This window comes from Mytilus edulis, chromosome 8, assembly GCF_963676685.1.
Source record: "Mytilus edulis chromosome 8, xbMytEdul2.2, whole genome shotgun sequence".
NCBI lineage: Eukaryota > Metazoa > Mollusca > Bivalvia > Mytilida > Mytilidae > Mytilus > Mytilus edulis.
Window position 1 is genome coordinate 54,000,339 of NC_092351.1, and position 22,253 is coordinate 54,022,591.

The 22,253-nt window shown below is 31.9% G+C and overlaps 2 protein-coding genes across 2 annotated transcripts; both read right to left on the reverse strand.

The window, feature by feature from the left end:
* Positions 1 to 427: 427 nt before the first annotated feature.
* Positions 428 to 982, reverse strand: LOC139484196 (uncharacterized). The gene has a single exon (XM_071267929.1). The coding sequence runs from the start codon at positions 980 to 982 to the stop codon at positions 428 to 430; it is 555 nt and encodes a 184-aa protein (XP_071124030.1).
* Positions 983 to 4,040: 3,058 nt separating this feature from the next.
* LOC139485878 (uncharacterized) lies at positions 4,041 to 8,785 on the reverse strand. The gene is made up of 2 exons (XM_071270529.1): positions 8,739 to 8,785; positions 4,041 to 7,678 (listed from the first exon to the last, which is right to left on the reverse strand). Exons 1-2 carry the CDS (start codon positions 8,743 to 8,745, stop codon positions 5,763 to 5,765), a joined length of 1,923 nt encoding a protein of 640 aa, XP_071126630.1. The 5' UTR covers positions 8,746 to 8,785; the 3' UTR covers positions 4,041 to 5,762.
* Positions 8,786 to 22,253: the final 13,468 nt, after the last annotated feature.

Genomic DNA, 22,253 nt, shown 5'->3' on the forward strand with positions numbered 1-22,253 from the left:
TAAAATACTATTGCCAAGTTGACCTGATGCTGCTTCTAAGATATGTACCATTTTAACCAAGATTCTATTGTTTTGCTGTCTCATGGATTTATACCAGCACTTCTATCATACTTTGAATATATCTATGTTAACAAACAATAGGATAAAAGAAATATTTTATTACTACTAAGCATGTGTAATCTCACAACATATATACATATTTACATAACAAATTACAACTTGGAAAAACTGGGGACTAACAGCTGTTTGACACTTTTGAAATTAAAATTGAGTTATCCCCCTTTTCATATAGATATAAAATTTAAAACTTGGGGGATGAGATACAAAGGCTAATGTGTAGAATTGTATCGAATTGGCCAAATACAGGTGTGAAGCAGCTGTAGCCCCCAAGTGGAATGGGGAACCTTTGTTGCCAGTACAATTTAACCTAACTTCTGTCTGTCTCTGCTAATTGTTTTTGAGCATTCTTAAGAACATTAGGAGAAGTATGAATATACCTTGTGTAACAATTAGATGACCATCTACCAAGTGTTTGAACTAAATGATCTTCAAGACGAGCTTCTTGAGCAGATATAGCTGCACCAATTCTAAAGGAGTGTCCATTGTAGGAATCACTAGATAAGCCTAATTTTTCGAGTAAAATTTTGACATGTGAAATGAAAATTTTTCTGTTTAAAGGTTTCATATCTTCAGAGATGAAAAAAGCCTCAGTATTAGAGGAGTACACAGACTGCCTCAACTGATTGTATTTCAATATTGATAAAACAGGACAAATTGAACAACCTGTTTTGTAAAGTGGAATAGTAATTCCTTGTCTAAAAGGATCAGTTTTAGACTTTTTAGGACTTACAAAAATACAGTCAGCAGTGATTTGCAAATCACTGCAGCATAAGTTACATTCAGGATCAAACTGGTTCATTACAGTGAATTCAACACATCTTAAAAAACCAAAAAAGGCTGTTGTACAGGCAGCCTCTAACATAATACTATTAAAATTACAAAAAATACATGTATGTAGTAATTTACACATTTTTGACAAAATAGACATAGAAATAGGTAAACGTTTGCGCTTGACAGTAGACCCTTGTTTTTTCTTTAAACCAACTCGAGAGGCTTTCCGAAACTTATTAATGGATTAAAACATCCATACTTTAAAAAATGAAACCTTATGCCACATAAATATAATTTAATTGTAGAATGACATAATTGTTTGTGTTCAGCACAATATGCTACGAAGCGCATAAGTAAGGTTTCTGACACAGGTGGGAGACTGTCTTTATCCCAAGTCAATCCATCTAACAAAAGAAATCTAGTATATAGTTCGATTCCTGTCCTATATACACTAGTTGTGTTATTGGAGAGTGAATATTTCCACAAACTGTAACAGGTGATGTGGCAACAGGAAGTCATTGTTTTTTGACTGGTGCTGGTCTTTGGCTTGGCTGGCCCTGTTTTGTTGAGTCTTGATATTTACTGCAATTGAATTTCCCATGACTTTTTGCCTTGCACAATTTACACACATAAAGATATTTGCAGTATGGTTTTTGACAACCACGTGCCCAATTGAAGTTGTTACATAGCTGTTGACCTTCGTGCCATACAATATCTCGGCCTAGAGTATCTGACCCTTTGGATGAGTTGGCAATGGACATGGCATGTTGATTAAAGGTTTTCATTTGACACATAGCTGAAGTATGCAGAGTCGAACTGCAGAAAGAACAGGAATTTACTTTGGAACCAGCACAAATTTTTTGGCGTAATTCAAAGTCACCCTTCGACCAATCAATTTTGAGATTATGCTGAAGAAGCATAGTTGCACATTTAGCCGAAAACATTCTGTGATACTCGAAAAATATGTATGGCCAAATATTAGCTGTTTCTACAATGTGGGCCAGATAAAGTTCCAATTCCTCTCCCCTAGATTGGAAGGCCCAGCACATAATCCTTTTGAAACGGCCAAAAGCAATTATAAATTCGTCTAGGGACAAGTTCCTTATCAAACTGTCATCATTTTCTGATGTTTTCTTCTTAATGGGAATTTCATAGTTTGGTATCAATAGTGAGTTTAAATTCACATCTTTACCTGTGATGATATTCTGCCTGATTTCCGGCTAAATCATATCTGTGTCGCTGATGGATGAAGCCGGCACACCAAACGATTTAACCGAGTATACTGGCATTCTGTACGAGTCGTTTTGGCCAAGTTGGGCGAGATAGTTTGTTGACGGGGCCGGTTCGGCCATTTGTGTTGTTGTAGAATGAGGCATGAAGGATGCCGCCATAGCTGACTGTAAATTAAAAGATGGTATTGTCTCTTGCAGCATACTCTTAAATATTAACTTGTTTCAGAGTTTGTTGACAAAGTTCTATTGTGTTTATCAAAAACATGTTGTTGACTTGGGCGGAAGCTGCCTCTTGCACATGCGCAGACGTCGTAGTATTTATGTCCAGATTAATCCGCGGCGCTGAATTTGAAGCAGAATTTATATTTGCTAAATTAACACTTTCTTCTTCGGCTGGAATCATCGTTTGTTGGAATATTTCCGTCAGTTGAATTGTTTACAGAACTATTATTTGTGACATTAATAGTTTGATTGTCTGAAGAGTCGGGACTATTTTGTACGATATTTTGCACGTTTCTCCTATTGTCTACATTGTCTAAATATAATTTTCTGAGCGCACTATTACTCAATTGAATGGAAATGTTTATGCCCAATTCCTTTAACGCATCCTTTAATTGAGAACTTGTCCAATTGGCAGGATTAGAATTGTCAATATGGCTCCTGGTCCTTGCACGTCTGGAGGCCATGATAAATCCAAATATACAAAAGTTTCTTTCTGAACTTGCTAGCACATACTACGTTACTGTACGTACAAATATACTGCAATCACGTTATAAACGTTAAATTCATATTTAAGTTGAATAAATACAGTTGATGAAATTCTAGATATAAATTTTCAAACGAGAACTATGCTCTGCACATGAAAGGAACAAAGAGGTTATGAAATCTGAGACGTAATGTACATTGAACCAAAGTGAGGCTGGAATGACCACGCGGATGAAATTCTTTGAAAGGGGCACCAGGGGGTAATAACAGCTATAAACTATAATTATATACATAATTGCCATACATATAAGGATTTACCATATAAAATCAATATCAATGTTTATCATGTTGACCGTTAACATTGAACTTGCAATGTCAATTGATCTTAAAAAATTAATGATTCTTTGCTTTGGTTCTGTTGATTGTGATAAACATTGATTTCAACCTTTTTAAAAAGAGAAGCAGAAAACTCAAAAGCGATATTCAACTCAAGTCTAAGATAAACTGACAATTCCATGTCAAAAATATTTCAACAGCGAAAAAAGACAAGCAACAACCTAAAATCCACATCATAGACACGATCTCATGCGCTCCAGAAGTGTAGGTAGATAATGCTCCATAGTGCAACATAAGGAATGGAAACGACCAAATATAAGAAATCAAAGATTGAATCATACTGGTAAAATAAGATACAACCCGACTGTCTAAACTGTCCCTTTAAAGAGTAACAGTTGTTCTCCTGTGAAATAAGTCGATCGCCTTTTTTTCAGAAAAGGAAACTATTATGAAATCACTAGAGAACGGCATTATACTGCTCACGTCCACGTTTAGTATTTTTGGTCTTGTGACAATTTTATTCTTTGCAAGTTAAGGTTGTAGTTTTATACCTTTGAATGCTTGTTATTGTCCTGATGAGAAAATATACTGTGTAGTGCAGAGTATCAAACACGAGGAGTTTGTGTAATCTATTGAACATGTTCACTTAGCTAAATGTATATATCAAAATAAGATGTATAGTAGTATTGTCTATAAAACAATATTCAACGAGAAAAAAGAACAAATATGTTAATATAAAAAGTACTACTTACACTTCTAAACCGAAATCGTATAGTTAGTAATAATAAATGTCCTGGTTTGTCAGCATGAGGAGCAAGTCAAAAGTAAAAACGAACATGACAAACAGTGGCCAACGACAACCACGTGCACTGAACTACATACCTTTGGCTTATTATGAAAGAACACAAAGAACGTGGTGTTAAACATGTATTTCAGCCTGTCCGCCTCAACTGTGAAATTTACCAATTATTGGTAATAGATAACTCATTTACTTGTCCCATTCTGGGACAGTAGTGTTACAGCATAACACAAACAACCTGTAAAATTAGGTGAAAGGAGCTTGACTTAAATTGAAGAATACTTAACACAAATATGAGAATAAAATATCAAATAACAAAAACAGAAAATTCTTAAATTACCGACGTGGTAGCTACCGTTAAGGATTGCCTAATATCATCTAAAAAGTAACCCATGCTCATTACGAGTAAAAACGTAATGAACAAGTTGAAATAAAGTTCATATTCCGTCATTATGTGCTAGTATACTTAAATATCAAAGTACGTATTAAGGCATATCATCCTTAATTAGGTCTTAAAAATAAACCTTTATTAAAAAATGCCATTACATATGACTTCATATTCGTGTTTGTGTTATCTCCAACTAGGGAATTTCATTACCACTTTCATGTCTTTGTAATGTTTGTTACATTGAGCAAACCTTAATTTGTTTGGAAGTTAATGTTAACGTGTAAAAAAATTTAAAGATTATTTTTTTCCCTTTCTATACGTGATATACAAACTCGACAACAATTGATGATGGATTTATATATACGTTTGACCTTTCAGATATATATACAAATTGGGAACTTCTAAAAATTACGTATCTGTCATTTTTATGGGTTGTTAAATGTGTGTATTTCCGTTACGTGTTAAAAAGAGGGACGAAAGATACCAAAGGGACAGTCAAACTCATAAATCTAAAATAAACTGACAACGACATGGCTAAAAATAAAAAAATAAAAACAGACAAACAATAGTACACATGACACAACAAAGAAAACTAAAGAATAAACAACACGAACCCCACCACAAACTAGGGGTGATCTCAGGTGCTCTGGAAGGTACTTTCGTTCCATTATAGACCAATAACTATATAAAAATGATTTGTCCCTAATCAATAGGTCATAAAGGGAATGTATATTTTAAAAGGACAAACAAAATACAAATTAATGAACGTTACAGGTGTAAGATATAACAAACTTTAAATTCTAGAGAGTAGACAGCTGGTGAAAAGAAAGGCAACTCCACAGTAATATGTGTAAAAAGTGATGGCAAATTGCGTCATTTCGGTTTGCTTATTGTCTGTGTTAAAATTTACTTTCTCTTGAGAATACATTGCCTTCCTTCATGTTGCTTTGCTTAATATTCGTTACATGTATCAAGAGTTTTCGTCTTGTTTTTTTGCGGAGTTATTTATTTTAGTTCTTGTTTTGTTTTAGATTTAAAATTCAGATAAAAAGTGGGTAAGGTGAAGTATTATCCCCTTCTCGTTTCTCTCATGTCTCAATCTTACCTTTTTCCCCGGCCCAGTTATCTTCTCTTCCACTAAAACAAAAGCACATTTTTTCTTTGAATGTTATAAATAAAGTTTTGTTTATATTTGATAAAAAAACATATATAAATAGTATTTCCCTCTTGAAAATAGTTCCTAGTTTTACGGTTTGTACTGAACAAAATATAAAGTTCTAGAAAACAAAATAATCGATTGAATCGAAATACATATCTGTTCAAAATGTTTTACAGTCTTTTACGAGTTGTTCAACAAAATGCACACATATATCACATCGGGCTCATGAGTGTAAGTCTCTTTACAGAAGTGTTATATTTGATCCGGATCTAGTTCAACAGACTGCATAAATGCATGTCGGGCGGATTCACTTTCTCCTAACAATTGTAAAGCTATACCGAGAATTTGGTAGGATTCAGATTGAAACAATTTCCCATTTTCAATTAAATAGCTTTCATTTATAATAAGTTGTAAAGTTCGTAGGCAATCCTGACATTGTCTGACATTATTGAGATGATAGTGACATAACATATTTAGAAAATAAGCATAAACTATAGAGGAAATACTATATGAAACATTTTTCACTTTCATTTGTAGTTCATTTGGTATTAGCCAAGAGTTTCTTGTAAAGTGCAGATAATCTATAAGCATTGTTTTCCACAATTGTACAATACTTGTTTTCTGGAATATTTGCAAGTCGGAAAATCGATAATGACTACCCGACATATCCATAAAGCGGCATACTTTTTCAGGGGTACATTTTGATAAGGAATATTCGATGATTTGTAACGCATTACTATACTGTTTTACTTTATAGAAAAACGAAGCTAACATCAGCCATCCAGAAACACTGTCATGATAAATATTTTGAAGGAGAATACAAAGACAGGATTTGTTTTGTTTGTATTGATGTTTATTACTATTTCCAGAACTATTCAGTTGAACGTACTGCGCATATTGTCCACACAACACTGACAAAAAGTATGTTTTTAAGTATTTTAGTGACGATTGGTGATAGGAAACTATCTGATGTATTCCTCTTTTGTATACAATAATGTCCTGCACACAAGCATAAGACACGTTACTAGCCAAGTATAATAATTTTGAATTAACAATTTTTGCTAACTCGATAGTATGCAATGTATGTGAATCGATAGGACTCATCCACATTGATGCATGAAAATTAGATAATTGATCTGAAAATAAGACGCACCGCCATCCGTAACTATGCAGTTTATAAAGTTTATCTAACAGTATTTTACGAGCGCGTCCCTCTATTTTGTTCTCAAACAAGTTGTTTTCTGGAATGAAGTAATGTAAACAAATTGAATAGTCAACAGAATAAATCAGTCTACTTAAACATCGCATAAAACAATGTATAAGATTTTCTGGTTTCCATATGGATTGTGGTAACTCTTCTGATATCCAGAAAATAATTGTTTTCAAGAAGTATGAACAGAGTAAATCTTCACATTCGGGGTAGGTTGATATTACATCTTTCAAAAGAATTTTCAGGAGGGCATAGCATAACAGTTGTGCATGTGTAAAAGTATTAATAAGAAATTTTTCACCAACAGAAAAAGAAATTCGCCATTCTATATTCTCTTTTGGTGATCCCTTTACTCCTACTGGTACAAAAAGTACTCCATGTTTTATAATACTATGTTTGACCTTGTAACTTGGCCATGAGTTATTTGATCTTGTTATCCACTGTGATGCTTGTGATATCCATGTTCTACAATGTAAGCACAAGGCATAGTCATATGTTCCGTTTTTGTCAGATATACATGGCCCATGTATTACACTATTTGAAGTACGATCGACTGCTTGTTTATATACTGTGCTCGAAAAATAATGTTTTCCATTATGTTCTTCAAAGTATTTACCTAGACTTTGACTATAATATTGTTTAAGTAGCAAATGAGCGAAACCAGCTTTTACATCTTCTGTTTCCACTGACAAATATAAAACATTTGAATTTAAAGACGTTTGAACGTTTTCATAGACCTCCTTCTTTTCATTTACATACATTACATCTAAATCACTTCCTCTCATCTCAAGTCCTTCACCAAAACTTCCACTTGTGATAATGGTGTTAAACGTTTCGCTCGTCATATTATCCCTGACAGTATTTATCAATCTCAAATTTTTAACATGATTCTCTGATCCAACTATGTTCTGACACATATAACGATACAGTGCTAATGATATGGTTTTTGTTTCTGTGTCTGAAATAAACACGTCATAAAAAAAAGATTGATATTATAAATACATTATCCCTGATATTGATGTTAACATAGATCTACTAGTGATTGCAATACAATTGTTTTAACTATATATTTTAAAAGAGAGTAAGAATATTACGAATTTGAAAGTGATAGTCAAATATTCAAGTTCAAGATAAAAAAAAACATGAATGAAAATATCGCAATATTAGGAATCAAATTATTGCTGGATTTGTAATGGTAATTCGTGATACTGATCAAATTGTTAAACTGTATACAAACCGACTGGCTAATAAAACTCATTATAGGTTGCACTTACTTGTAAATACAACTGTTTCTCAAACCACGCCTCTTTTGTGGAGATCTTGAATATTCATAGAAAATTAATTTTGTTTACATACTGGTTCCCAGTTATGCTCTCTGTGTTCCATTTCACAGAGACATAACTTGGGAATGTTACCAGTAAATAAACATGTGCATATTGTTTACATTGAAATCTGTGGTAACCTTTCATTCGAGGTAGGGGTAGTTAGGAAAATTAGTGTTAGTTTAAACTTTGAGAAGTTCAGGGCATATAAACGTTGAAAATATGCCGCACAGCCCTATATTTTGACCTTTGAAAAAAATTGTAGTGCATATGAACTTTTAATTCTAGGATAATATTTTTTTCAAAACTTCAAAGTAAAAGTGGCACAGTTTTAGTCGTAAAATTAGTTCCTATTGGAAATTGCATTGTCAATATTTACAGAAATGAAACCTATAAGGAGTGATATATAATTCGAACATAGTTCTTAAGATAAAGGAAATAAATGAATTCACGAGAGAACGGCTTCCGTTTCTCTTGAACGTAAAAAAAACCTTGTAGATTTCGAAAAAGAGCAGGCTAGTAACGCTATAAGGCAGCACCAACACAAGTAAAGTGAAATAGATTAGTATTAATAGTTGTAATAACTTGTTTCCTAATTCACTATAAATACATATTTTTTAAACTAACGGCTTTCGTCTGCTCGTGTCCAAGTAGTAGTATTTTATAGAAATTGAGACTTCTTTTAAAATTACGTACCTGCCATTTTGTTTAAGCAATTCAGTTGGGTATTTTAATTTCGTTTTAAATCTACTTTCGTTTCTATTTTTAACCAACAATCAAATAAAAAATGTTTTCTTTTTTCTAATAAATAAGGCACGAAGAAAATATGAATATTTAAAAGAACAAACATATACACATCCATAAACAGTACAGGTGTATATAAAAAGAATACAATGTTAGAGAAGAGCCAGCTGGGAAAAAGAAAGACTGTAACATGTGTTAATAGTGGAGACAAATTGCGTCATTTTTGTATTAGAAGGGGTCTCATTTGGGGGTTCCGATCCCGGATCCCGCTTACTGTTTTGTCAGATTCCCGTATCTGGCTTACACTATATATGTAAGCAATTCTCATTTTTTGTCATTCCCCGGGTCCCGCTAGACCTCATTTCCTGTTTTCACGATACAATAATTTGACTTTTACGAGTCACGCTTACAAAAAATCGTCAATCCCGCCTCACGCTTAGACCCCAATGCGACCCACTTAGAAGGGCTAATTGCTAATGATTTGTATTAAAGTTTACTTTATCTTGTGGACAAATTCACTTTCTGCATTTTGCCTTAATATCAAAATATGAGTTATGAAGGCTTTTCGTCATGTTTTTTGACAAATCTTTTTTCAATTAATTCTTCTTTTCAACATTCCAGAATATTCATTTTAAAAATCGAAAAAAAATCCACCTCCCTTTATTCTTACTTCAAAATTTATTATAAAAATATGTGGTATGAGTGAGTATAGATGTCAGTTACACTGAGATATTTGCATAAGGTGTTGTAAAACTTTTGTCATCATTTGACATGTTTGATTTAATCTTATTTCATAAAGATTGTAAATCAAAAAGTGTTCTTTTTGGCTAATTGGTAAATATATGCTTTCAAGTACTATAATGATGTTTTGATGACATTCTAACGATCTAGTTTTCGATCATATTCAAATTGTAGACACACAGACATAGAATATATTCTTCAATTCAAGACAAAACACAGCAATATTAACTACAGACATAGGGGACTGTGGTTAGTATTCTCATCTCTGCTCATTTCCTTCGTACCTTAAGCTCCTAGTTTTTCAATACCTCCCCCCCCCAAAAAAAAAACCATTATGATATCAGTCTATAAAAAAAAAATTAAAAAAATTGTTCAGTTTTTTTTTAATCTTTTTTCTACAATTCTATAATGAATGATTTGGCTAATTATTTACAATACTCTTGGTTCTTTCACATGTAAAGTCTGTGTGTTTGTTTATAAACGCTGATGTTTGATCATTTTGCATTCTTTTAATCATATCTGAAAAAATATAGGTGTTTCCTGAATTATCCCTTTATCGTCTTTTTCACTACAAAACGTTTATAGATACAATTGAATAATCAATTATTTAAATGGGTTCTTAGATTTATTGTTTACACTTTTTAAAGTTTTGGTTATTAATATGGTGATGAAATAACAAGTACGGGGAAGTTTAAAACACAAGCAATGACACACAAAAATACCAAGGGGGATGAAAATGAAACCAGTGTTAAGATGTCTTAATGTATTGGTTTTCGATCAAATTTTGATCATTTAACCAAAATATTACATATCATAAAACTGCTTAGTAAACATTTCCTTAATATTTCATAGACGCGTAAAGATACTATATTTTACAAAATTGTATGAAACAGGCTATGACAGTTAAATGTAAACGGTTAATTGTAAAAACAAACCCCATCATTTGCTGGTAGGAACAGGTTATTCGGACTAGCTGCTTCACAGACGGATATGTTCTATTTTTGTGAACGTAATCCCGTCTTCTTTTTCCCAAATGTGACCTAGCAAATTAAACTTAATTACATATTTTTAAGCATAACTATGGTGGCCACACGTAACCTACCGGAGCACCAAAGACCAACTTAGTTCTTGAGGGGGTTCGTGTTTTTCATTCCAGTTTAGCTGTTGTATTTTTTTGTATTTTTTTTTTAAATTCCCTGGCATTGTCAGTTTATTTTCGAATTTCGCTTCTCTTTTACTGGAAGCAAAGATTTTCCCTCGTTAAAAGATTGTGTATCGATTAATAGTTTTAAAAAGTATTGACTGGACATGAACTGTTTACTTAAAGTAAAACAGCACCTACAGTATAATTAAACATTTAATTACTGCCTATTCAAACATCGGCATACACTGTTTCCTCAAAATATGAAATAAAGATATCAGCAGGTTAAAGGGACAAAACACAAAAACAAACAAACCAAATCGTACATACATATCTCAGCTCCGGAGAGACCTTTATACTCATAAATAAAAAATAAACGGACAACACCATGGTTAGAAAAGAAAAGGTCAAACAGAAAACCAATGGTACACAAAACACAACAATCAAACTAAGGAACATATAACCCACCAAAAACTTGATATTAGGTGCTCCGTAAGCGTAAGCAGATCCACATTCAGCACCCGTCGTGTTGCTTATGTACCAACCCGGTGAAATATTCGAAATTCGGTAGGTCACATTCTAGAAAAGGGAATAGGGTTGTTGTTACGACCATACCCACTATCATCTGTGAAACGGGTATTTCATAACGGTCAAGCAACTCGTGATGGCGTTCATAACAATTGTGAAGGAATGATTTCAACTGCACCATTTGTAACTCTTGATTTAATACCTTCATTGTGAGCAGTAACCCTCTATCAATAACATCGATTATGATTGGATATTTCAAACCCGGGAATATCACACCAGTGAAAGATATATACTCCGTATGCAGGAGCTGCTGGAATGCTGCTACATAGAAATGGAAAGTTCACAATTTGGCAGCTGAAATAATCTCTTTTGTCATTAGAATTGTTTTCAACTGACACTCATTGTCAAATGCTAGATGTTACTCAAGATATAATGCAGACTTCGTTCTATCTGTTGTATGCTTTATCTCTAGTTTGATTGGATAGATGCGTTCAACATACTCCGCAAATTTTGAATTATTCAGTGAAAGAACATCACCTATTTAGATTGAACATCAAAATTTGCAACTAATGGTCATTTTAAGAACATATATGTTGAGTACCTCGTTTAATATACAAGTATATTCGGTAAGTAATATTCATAAGCGGTCGGTTTGCTATTTGTTGTTTGATATTAGAGATAAGAATTTCCGCCGGCAGATTGATCGATATTTACAATTTCTCAGAATAATATTAAAATAAAAGGATATAAAGAAAATTACGCTTCTAGGCGCAGAATTAATGAAACACTATGATAGTAAACATAATCCGTTTGTGGGTTTTAGTTTAAATTGTCTCTATTTTTTTAGTACTTTGTTAAAACTAAAAATAGATAATTAATCGCAAAATACAATTAATCATCACATATTTGAGGCCATTGCTAAGCTGTTATCCTATGCATAACTATTCACCAGATAAAGTCCTACTATATTGATTAACAGCTTGATATTTTAATCGAGTCAGAAGTCATAAGTAGATTCTATTATTCGGAAAACGAATTTCATGAAATGTGTTTTTTTCAGTGACTAGTAGTCTAAAACAATTCGAACATTTCTTTGTTAAATGTATGTCTTAATTTTCTCACCTTCCATTTTCTCTGGTCTGTTTAGGTGTGATGTGATTTTGTCGGGATACAGTATTTATGATGTTTCTTTGTCCGCATAAAAAACAAAATATGTCAATGTCCTGGTAAGAATGCCCTAATTTAGAAAATATATATTAGTATTGATAATATTTAGTTTCAGTATTAAAGTTTGAATTGCATTGCCTTTTTTGGCTTTTAGGTTATGTGAATACAGTTTTAAAACGTTACTTTCCTCTGCAGTTTGAAACTAACATGAGGTTAAATCATTTAAAAATGAGAATGAAAATTAAATTTGAACTGTGGAAAAATAAATGTATTACGTATGTGTTAATTAGTTTTCCTTTTTTCTTTCTTGTTTTCAGTGATGCATGACTATTTGATGAAGCGCAGAAATTTTTATGTTTTCCTTTTCTTTTATATGATAAAATATCTACCTTATAAAACGAATACGGAATGATAATACCGACAGGTCTTACTTTATATATAAATGTCATTGAACAGGTTTGTTTTACAGACTTTTATATTTTACTTCGAATTTAATATAAAAACTTACAAAAATGTGTATCATACTTTTTTACATCAGCAATAACTAGTCACACATACTTTTGAGCTGGAAACAAAAAAGAGAGAAAAAAAGAGGGTAAAAAGGTTTAAATGGCTACAACTGTGCTTGCGTGGTAAATAAAATTGACAAGTGAAAAAAATGATATAGTAATTTGATACGAGTTTATTCCAGTACATTTTGAAAGACGTATTTCATGCGGGATTTTCATATAATTTGTCCTGTCTTCATGTCTCACGTCCGTCTATTGTTCAAGGGAGGAAAATGGGAATGTTTTTTTTAAACTATAGATGTATTTTTATCTATAAATGTTATAAATAGAATAATAGTCAGATTGAATTTATTTCAATTTAAAAATAATTTGCGGAAACACAAAGTATTTTTTTTAATAATTATTTTGTCGATTGAAGTTGCACTGGGTAATAGCAAAGTATCCTTGTGGCTAACCTTTAAATGTCACTTTCAGTTTTAATGTTTTAAATGATTTCTACCAGTTTTTTACACTCTTGCTTGTGTTAACCAAAACAAATATTTTAAACATAAACAAATGACAACCACTGAATTACAGGCTCATGACTTTGGACAGGCACATACATAAAGAATGTGACGGGGTTTTCATTTGAACATTTTAACTGAGTACCGGTTAAATAAAACATCCAATCTTGTACATAAACCCACAATAGTGCTACATGTATGGTTAATTAATGCGAGATTATTTAAGTACATTTTCAAAGACGTATTACATGTGGGATTTACATATAATTTGTCCTGTGATAATTGATCACGTCCATATATTGTCCATCAAGGACAATTAAAATGGAATTTTTAATGAAGACGTATTTCCATTCATTGATGTTTTAAATTAAAAAAAAAAAAATAGTCGTATTGAATTATTTCAATTCAAAAATGATTTGCAAAATCACATAGTGTTTTTTTCAATATTAATGTTACCGATTGCATTTACATTTGGTCATGTTTGTAATAGCAAAGTATCCGTGTTGCAAAATTTTCAACGGCCCTTTTCAGTTCTTAAGGATTTAAATAATTCAGAGCACTTTGTTCAGACAAGTCTGTAGTTTGTAATGTAGGGATGGAATATGTTTCGGAAAAAAAAATCCCCATTCTACCTCTTGATAAAGATTTGAACTTCCGTTTTTTGGCTAGTTTTAATTTTTACGTTTGAACAGAAAACTGAGTAACAGTTAAATCAAACAATCAAATTTATACCAAATCACAAGAAAGCTATTAAACCAAGAGTTCCAAATGGTGAAGTTGAAATCATCCCTTCGTAAATTTACGGACGGCTTCACGAGTTGGTTGACCGTTATGGAATAACCGTTTCACAAATGATATCGGATATGTTCCTTACATCGTAACTACAATCCCCTTCCCTTTCATGAATGTGACCTACCGAATTAGACCATTTACCGGATTTGTTATCACATAAGCAACACGACGGGTGCCGCATGTGGAGCAGGATCTGCTTACCCTTCCGGAGCACCTGAGATCACCCCTAGTTTTTTGGTGGGGTTCGTGTTGATTATTCTTTAGTTTTCTATGTTGTGTCGTGTGTGCTGTTGTTTGTTTGTCTTTTTCATTTTTAGCCATGACGTTGTCAGTTTGTTTTAGATTTATGAGTTTGACTGTCCCTTTGGTATCTTTCGTCCCTCTTTTAGTATAATATATAACCTCTTTTAACGACTAAACAGCTGGTGAAAAGTGAGGGACATGAATAAGATTTGTTTCTGTAAAACCCGTTTAATTGCCTCATTGAAAAATTTCAAAAAATATGAGATCTTTCGGGTCATTTAAACAGTGCAGTTAAAATTCTATTGTGAATATTTTTTTTCCATCAGAAGACGGCAGTATGTAAGTTTTTATTAACATTCTATTCATGTTTTTCATTAAACTGCAATAATATCTAAAAGTGAAATTAAAAAAAATGTTGAACTCCAAGGAACATTCACCAAACGGAAAGTCTCTAATCAAATGGCAAAATCAAAAAGCTCATACACATCAAACGAATTCATAACAACTGTTAAATTTCTGACTTGGTACATGTATTTCTTTATGTAGAAAAAGGAGGATTAAAACTAGTTGTTAAGCTAGCTAAACCTCTCACTTGTATGACAGTCGCATCCAGTTTCATTGCATTGACAACGATGTGTGCACAAAACAAACAGATATAATAGGTAAAATTGTAAAACATAAGGGTACAGCAGTCAACATTGTGTTATTATATGAATCACAATTACAACCAGCATATATGTAAAAAAAAAGATGCACAAAAAAAGAATAGAGACAAAGCATATTGACAAGAATGAAGGACAAGAATACAAAATTTACAATAGCACAATAACAAAATGACAGGATATAAAAGTAAAAAGCCACGTTATATATTTCAAAGACAGGGTAGATAGACACAGCACATAAGCAAAAATAAAAAAATAAACACTGTCAACTCTGAAATAAATGTCATTGAAGTATATTTTTTTAAAGACTAAACATTCTTCTTCAAATTTAAAATATAAGCTGACGCAAATTTAATCTAAATGTAATTAGATACTATTGAACATCGGCAAACAGATAGTCAAATATGCTTTTAAATGGTTTTGCACTAGTCATTTTGGGGCCCTTTTTGTGACTTTGATAGCGAGCTGTCTCTTTAGCACCCATACCACATTTTTAATGATCTTTTGGGATTTTAAGTAAATTTTTCCTGTGTTTATCAATCATGTCCATATATTGTTTAGAGAGGACAGTGCAAATTTAGTTTTCAATTATAGATGTATTTCTATGTATTAATGTTATTAATATAAGATTTACGGAAATACAGCATGGTTTTTTTGTACATTAATTAAGTCGATAGAAATTGCATTAGGTAATATTAAGTATCCTTTTTAGAAAACTTAAAATATCCTGTTTCAGTTTTTAATGATTTTTAACTAATTTTGATTAGTTTTGTAGACGTATTTTGTAGTTTGTCGGAATGGACATATGTTTAGGACAAAACAAAAAATGATAAAGTTCTGAACTTCCTTGTTTTTTCATATCAACTAAGTTACGGTTCACCCAGATATTCAAGCTCATACGGAATCAGACTTAACTGATTAAGGTCTTTCCGTTTTGAATTTCCAAAATAACTCAATCTGAATAATCATAAGAATGGATGACAAATGCGACTATGCATGTTACCTGAAGAACACAGAGGCATGATGATTTATTTATTGCGGAAGGAAGAAAAACGACACACAAAATGGGGTCTTCTCGTTTCATAGTATAGATTCGTTATAAATGCTTTTCCTCCTGCGAAGCGAAGTTATCCTTTGTAGATCTTGTTTGTTTTTAACAAATTAACTACAAAAGAGAAAAGGGCATATGGAAGAGTATTATCCCTTCCTCGTTTCTGTCATTCTTTAATCTGCTCCTTATTCCATAGTCTATAACCGTCTCTGCAACCACAAAAAAAAATTATGAAAAAGTTATGAATAGAGTTTTATTTGTTCATGATAAAAACAACTTTCAAATGGTTACAACAATCAACATATACGATATCCTACTTGTACAAAATTTCTTATTTTAAGATTTGTACTTAACAAAATATCCAGTTCTAGAAAACCAAAATATCGATTTAATCGAAATACATGCTGAATGTGTTTAACACTCTTTTACGAGTAGTTCAACTGAATGCACAACGAGTTCATTAGTGTAAGTCTCTTTACGGAAGTATTTGAACTGTAATCCGGCTCTATTTCAACCGACTGCATGAATGCTTGTCTAGCAGATTCGTTATCTCCTAATAACTGAAAAACAATTCCAAGAATAGTGTATGCTGTAGAATGTAATTGTATACTATTTTCTATAAAATAGTTTACGCTTATAACATTTTGTAAAGTGTGGAGGCAATCCTGACATTGTTTGGCATTATTGAGTTGATAATGACACAACAACTTTAGAAAATAGGCATACACTATAGAGGAAATATGATATGCTCCATTTTCCACTTCCGTTTGTAGTTCGTTTGGTATAAGCCAAGAGTTACGTAAAAAATACATGCGATCAATGAGCATTATTTTCCACAACTGTACAATACTGATATTCTGGAATAATTTCACTTTAAGGGTTTGATAATGAATATCCGACATATCCATAAAAAATTGTAGTTTTTCGGGAGAACATTTCAATATAGAATATGCGATGATGTGTAATACCTTACTATACTGTTTAGACTTATAGAAAAACGATGCTAACATCAGCCATCCAGAAACAGCGTCATGATAAATATTCTGTAACAGAGTACCAAGACAGAAATTATACTGTTTGTATTGGTGTTTATTACAACTTCTAGTACTGTTCAGTGGAACAGACTGCGCACATTGTCCACACGCTAATGATAAGTAGTAAGTATATGAGTATTTTAGTGAAGATTGGTCACAGGAAATAATCTGGTGTAGTCCTCTTTTGTAATTATAAGTGACCACTTTTGTACAAATAGGCGCAAAATTTGCCGAAAATAATAATTTGGAATTAAGTGATTTTGCAACCTCGATAGAATGCAATGTACGTGGTTCGATGTGATCCATCCACATTGATACATGAAAATTAGATAATTGATTTGAAAATAAGATGCATCGCCATCCGTAACTATGCAGGGTATACAGTTTATCTAGGAGTATTTCACGAGCACGTCCCTCTATTTTGTTCTCAAACATGTTGTTCTCTGGTATGAAGTAATGTAAACAAACTGAATACTCAACTGAATAAATCAGTCTGCTAAAACATCGCATAAAACCAGGTATAAGATTTTCTGGTTTCCATATTGATTGTGGTAATTCTTCTGATATCCAGAAAATGATTGTTTTCAAAAAGTATGAACAGAGCAAATCTTCACATTCGGTGTAGGTTGCTATAACATCTTTCAAAAGAATTTTTAGGAGGGCATAACATATCAATTGAGTGTGTGTAAAAGTATAAATTAGAAATTTTTCACCAACCGAAAAAGAAATTCGCCATTCTATATCCTCTTTTGGTGATCCCTTAACTCCGATTGGTACAAAAAGTACTCCGTGTTTTATAATACTTTGTTTGACATTATAACTAGGCCATGATTTATTTGATCTTGTTATCCATTGTGATGCTTGTGATATCCAGGTTCTACAATGTAAGCACATGGCATGGTCAAACTTTCCTTTTTTGTCAGATAAGCATGGTCCATGTATTACAGTGCTATCTGTATTACGCATGAGCCATTGCTTAAATAATGTGCTCGAGAAATAATGTTTGCCATTATGTTCCTCACATCGTTGACATAGAAATTGAGAATATACTTGTTCTTGTACTAGCAGCAACTGAGTGAAACCAGGTTTTACATCATCTGTTTCCATCAACACATAATTAACATTTGAATTGTTAGCAGCTTTAATGTCTTCATAAACCTCCATGTTTTTAATTACATGCATCAAATCCAAATCACTTCCTCTCAACTCAAGTCCTTCACCAAAACTCCCACTTGTGATAAAGGTACAATTGGTAGTGCTGATTAACTTATCCCTGACGGCATTCATAAGTCTGAGATTTTTAACATAATTCTCTGATCCCACTATGTTGTGACACATATAACGATACAGTGCTAATGATATAGGTTTTGTTTCTATGTCTGAAATGACATGAAATATATAAATTATGAAGTAATAGGGATACATAGATCTACTATAATAAAATTGAAATTTAGCTTCAGTGAGTTGTTAAGATGACAATTTTTCATAACAACAGACGAAGAGATTTTGAAATGACTATGTTGATTGTAATAAAAGAATTGATTTTATTATTTCAAAAGTGATAGTCATACTCAACAGCTCCATTTGCTTCCATGTCGAAGATAAACTGAAAACACACCCACAAAAAAATGTCGTTTTTAAACAAGTAATCGAAAACAGTTTGAATATTTCTTATTTAATTGTGTGTCCTAATTTTCTCACCTTCCATTTTCTCTTGTCTGTTACTCTTTGATGTGATTAGGTCGGTATAAAGTATTTATGCTATTCTGTTTATGAATTAAAAAAACACATTTCATTTTCCTGGTTTAAATTCCTGATTTAAAAAATACAGATTAGTATTAATAAAATTTAGTTTCAGTAGCATAGTTTGATATGTATCGTTTTCTTCCTTTAATCGGAGATCTAGTTTTTAAACGTTTCCATCTTCTTCAATTTGAAACCTAATTATGCTAATATACGTTAAAGTTATTAAAAACTGAGAAATGAAAACTAAATTTTAATTGTGAAAAAATGAATATAGTGCTTATCGGGTTTTTTTTTGTTTTTTTTAATCTTTTTTTGTCTTGTCCATTCATACTAAGTAATGCATGCCTGTTGCATTTAATGAAGATTGGTTTATCTATAAATAATGAAATCTATCAATCTTTTAATCGATAAATATACCAATAACTCGTTATATATTTTATTAAATGAAGACAGAATGATAATACGGAATACTATATCATTCTACTTCGAATTTCATATCAAAACTTTAGATTATCTGTATGATGCTCTAACATAAGCTTGAGATAGTCAAACATAATTCAGAGCTGAAAACAAAACAAGAGAGAAAGAAAGAGGATAAAAAAGTTTTATTGGCTTCACATATGAATTTTGGTAAAAAAAAATTGACAAGTGAAAAATAAATTATGCTATGTAAAATTGATGCGAGTTGATTCAAGTACATTTCAATATTGTTTACCCTGTGGGATTTTTAGTATAATGTGTCTTGTGATCATTGATCACGTCCGATCATTGTCAATTGTCAAAGGACAAGTTAAATGGGATTTCCAACTATGATATATTTCCATTTATTGATGTTCAAAATAAAATACTAGGCATATTGAATTATTTCAGATCAAAAATAATTTGCGGAAACACAGAGTGTTTTTTTTCAATAATAATTTTGTCGACTGCAGTTGCATTTGGTCATGTTGGTAATAGCAAAGTATCCGTGCTGCAAAATTTTCAACGTCTCGTTTCAGTACTTAATGATTTGAATTATTTGGATCAATTTTGTTCACACATGTTTGTAGTTTGTAATCTAGGAATGGAATATGTTTAGGAAAAATCCCCATTTTACCCCGAAATAAAGAATGAACTTCTGCCTTTTTGTCTTGTTTACAATTTTACGTTAACTTTGTACAGAAAACTGAGTTACAAATAACTCAAACATTCAAGCTTATACCAAATCCCCTTTTAGTTTCATGTATAACTCTTTTAAAGACTAAGCAGCTTTTGAAAATTTAGAGACATGAATGAGATTTGTTTCTGTAAAATCTTTTGTATTACCTCATTGAATAACTTATTTCATAAAGTCTGAGACATTTCAGGTCAATTAAACAGTGTAGTTAAATGGCTACTTTGTATACATATTGGTTTGATATAAGATGATATGGTATGAGTACCAATGAGACAACTCTCCATCCAAGTCATAATTTGTTAATGTATACAATAATAGGTCAAAGTATGGTCCTCAAAACGGGCCTTGGCTCACAACAAACAGCAAGCTATGAAGGGCCCCATAAAATGACTAGTGTAAAACCATTCAAACGGGAAAACCACCGAGTTCATCTATTAAAAAAAAAAACGAGAAACGAGAAACATAAATAAATTTCATCAACAAACAACAACCACTGACCATCACGTTCCTGACTTATTGGTCTGTTTTTTCTGACTTTTACTTAAAATTCGAGGATGTTGATATTTTTGTTAATGTTATTTGAACCTTTCTCATATTCATTGTTATCGTTTATTCATAAGTTTGCATTATATTGTGAATATATATTCAATCAGAAGACGGCAGCATGCAAGTGTTTATTGAAACTCTGTTCTTATTTTTTTTATTAGAATGCAACTATCTTCAAAAGTAAAGTCACAAAAATAATGAACTCCGTGGAAAATTCAAAACGGAAAGTCCCTAATCAAATGACAAAATCAAAAAGCTCATATACACCAAATGAATTGATAACTGTTATATTTCTGATTTGTAACATGCATTTCTTCATGTAGAAAATGGTGGATTAAACCTGGTTTTAATGCTAGCTTAACCTCTCACTTGTATGACAGTCGTATCAAATTTCATTATATTGACAACGATGTGTGAGCAAAAGAAACAGACATAATAGGTAAACATGTCTTTAATAGGCGTACTGCAGTCAACATTGTGTTATTATCTGAATCTCTATTACAACCAGCATATATGTAACAAATAAGTACAAAAAGACATATAAGCAAAACACATTGACAAAAATAAAAGACAAGAATACAAAATTTACAATAGCACAATAACACAATGACGGGATATAAAAGTACAAAGCCACGTCATATGTTTCAAAGAAGCACGACAAGGTATATAGACATAGCTAATTAGCAAAAATAAAAAAATAAACAGAATTTGTACTTTTTGAATTGGAGTTTACTATTTATTTTCATATTGTTCAATGGTATACACTGGGTACGTGAATAACACTTCATAGACATGGAGTATGCAAATGTGGATTGTATTGAAGACTCGTTTTAAGAAACTATCTGTTATATTCCTCTACGGTATGTTTTAATGTCACTGTCAACTCTGAAATAAATGTCATTGAACTATCTTCTATACAGACTACCCATTATTCTTCAAATTTGAAATGAAAGCTGACGCAAATCTAATACGATAATATATAAGATCGGCATAAGATAGCAAAACTTGCTTTTGAATGGTTTGCACTATTTTTTGTGACTTAGATTGAGAGTTGTCTAACTGGCACTCATACCACATTTACTCATATATTTTTTAGCTGGAGGCAATAGACAGACAGAGATTCAAAAAAGATTATGGCTATAAATGGGGGACATTAATACAAAATGACAGGTTGAAAAAGTGCTATGGTTAATTCGTGCGAGTTGATTCAAGTACATTTTTAAAGAACAATTCCATTTGGGATTCTAATTTAATGTGTCCTGTGATTATTGATCATGTCCATCAATTGTTCAGAGAGGACAATGCAAATTGGATTTTCAATAATAGATGTATTTCTATCTTTTAATGTTATTAATATAAGATTAACGGAAACACAGCATGGTTTTTTTACATTATTTTTTGTCGATTGCAATTGCATAAGGTAATAGCAAAGTATCCTTTTTGGAAAACGTAAAACATCCCCTTTCAGTTCTTAATGATTTTTTAACTCATTCCGATACGCTTTGTAGATGTGTTTTGTCGGAATGAACATATGTTTAGGAAAAATTTAAATTCTACCACTAATTTACATGATATAGTTCTGAACTTCCTTGATTTTTATATAAACGAAGATACGGTTCATCCAAACATTTAAGCCCACACGAATCAG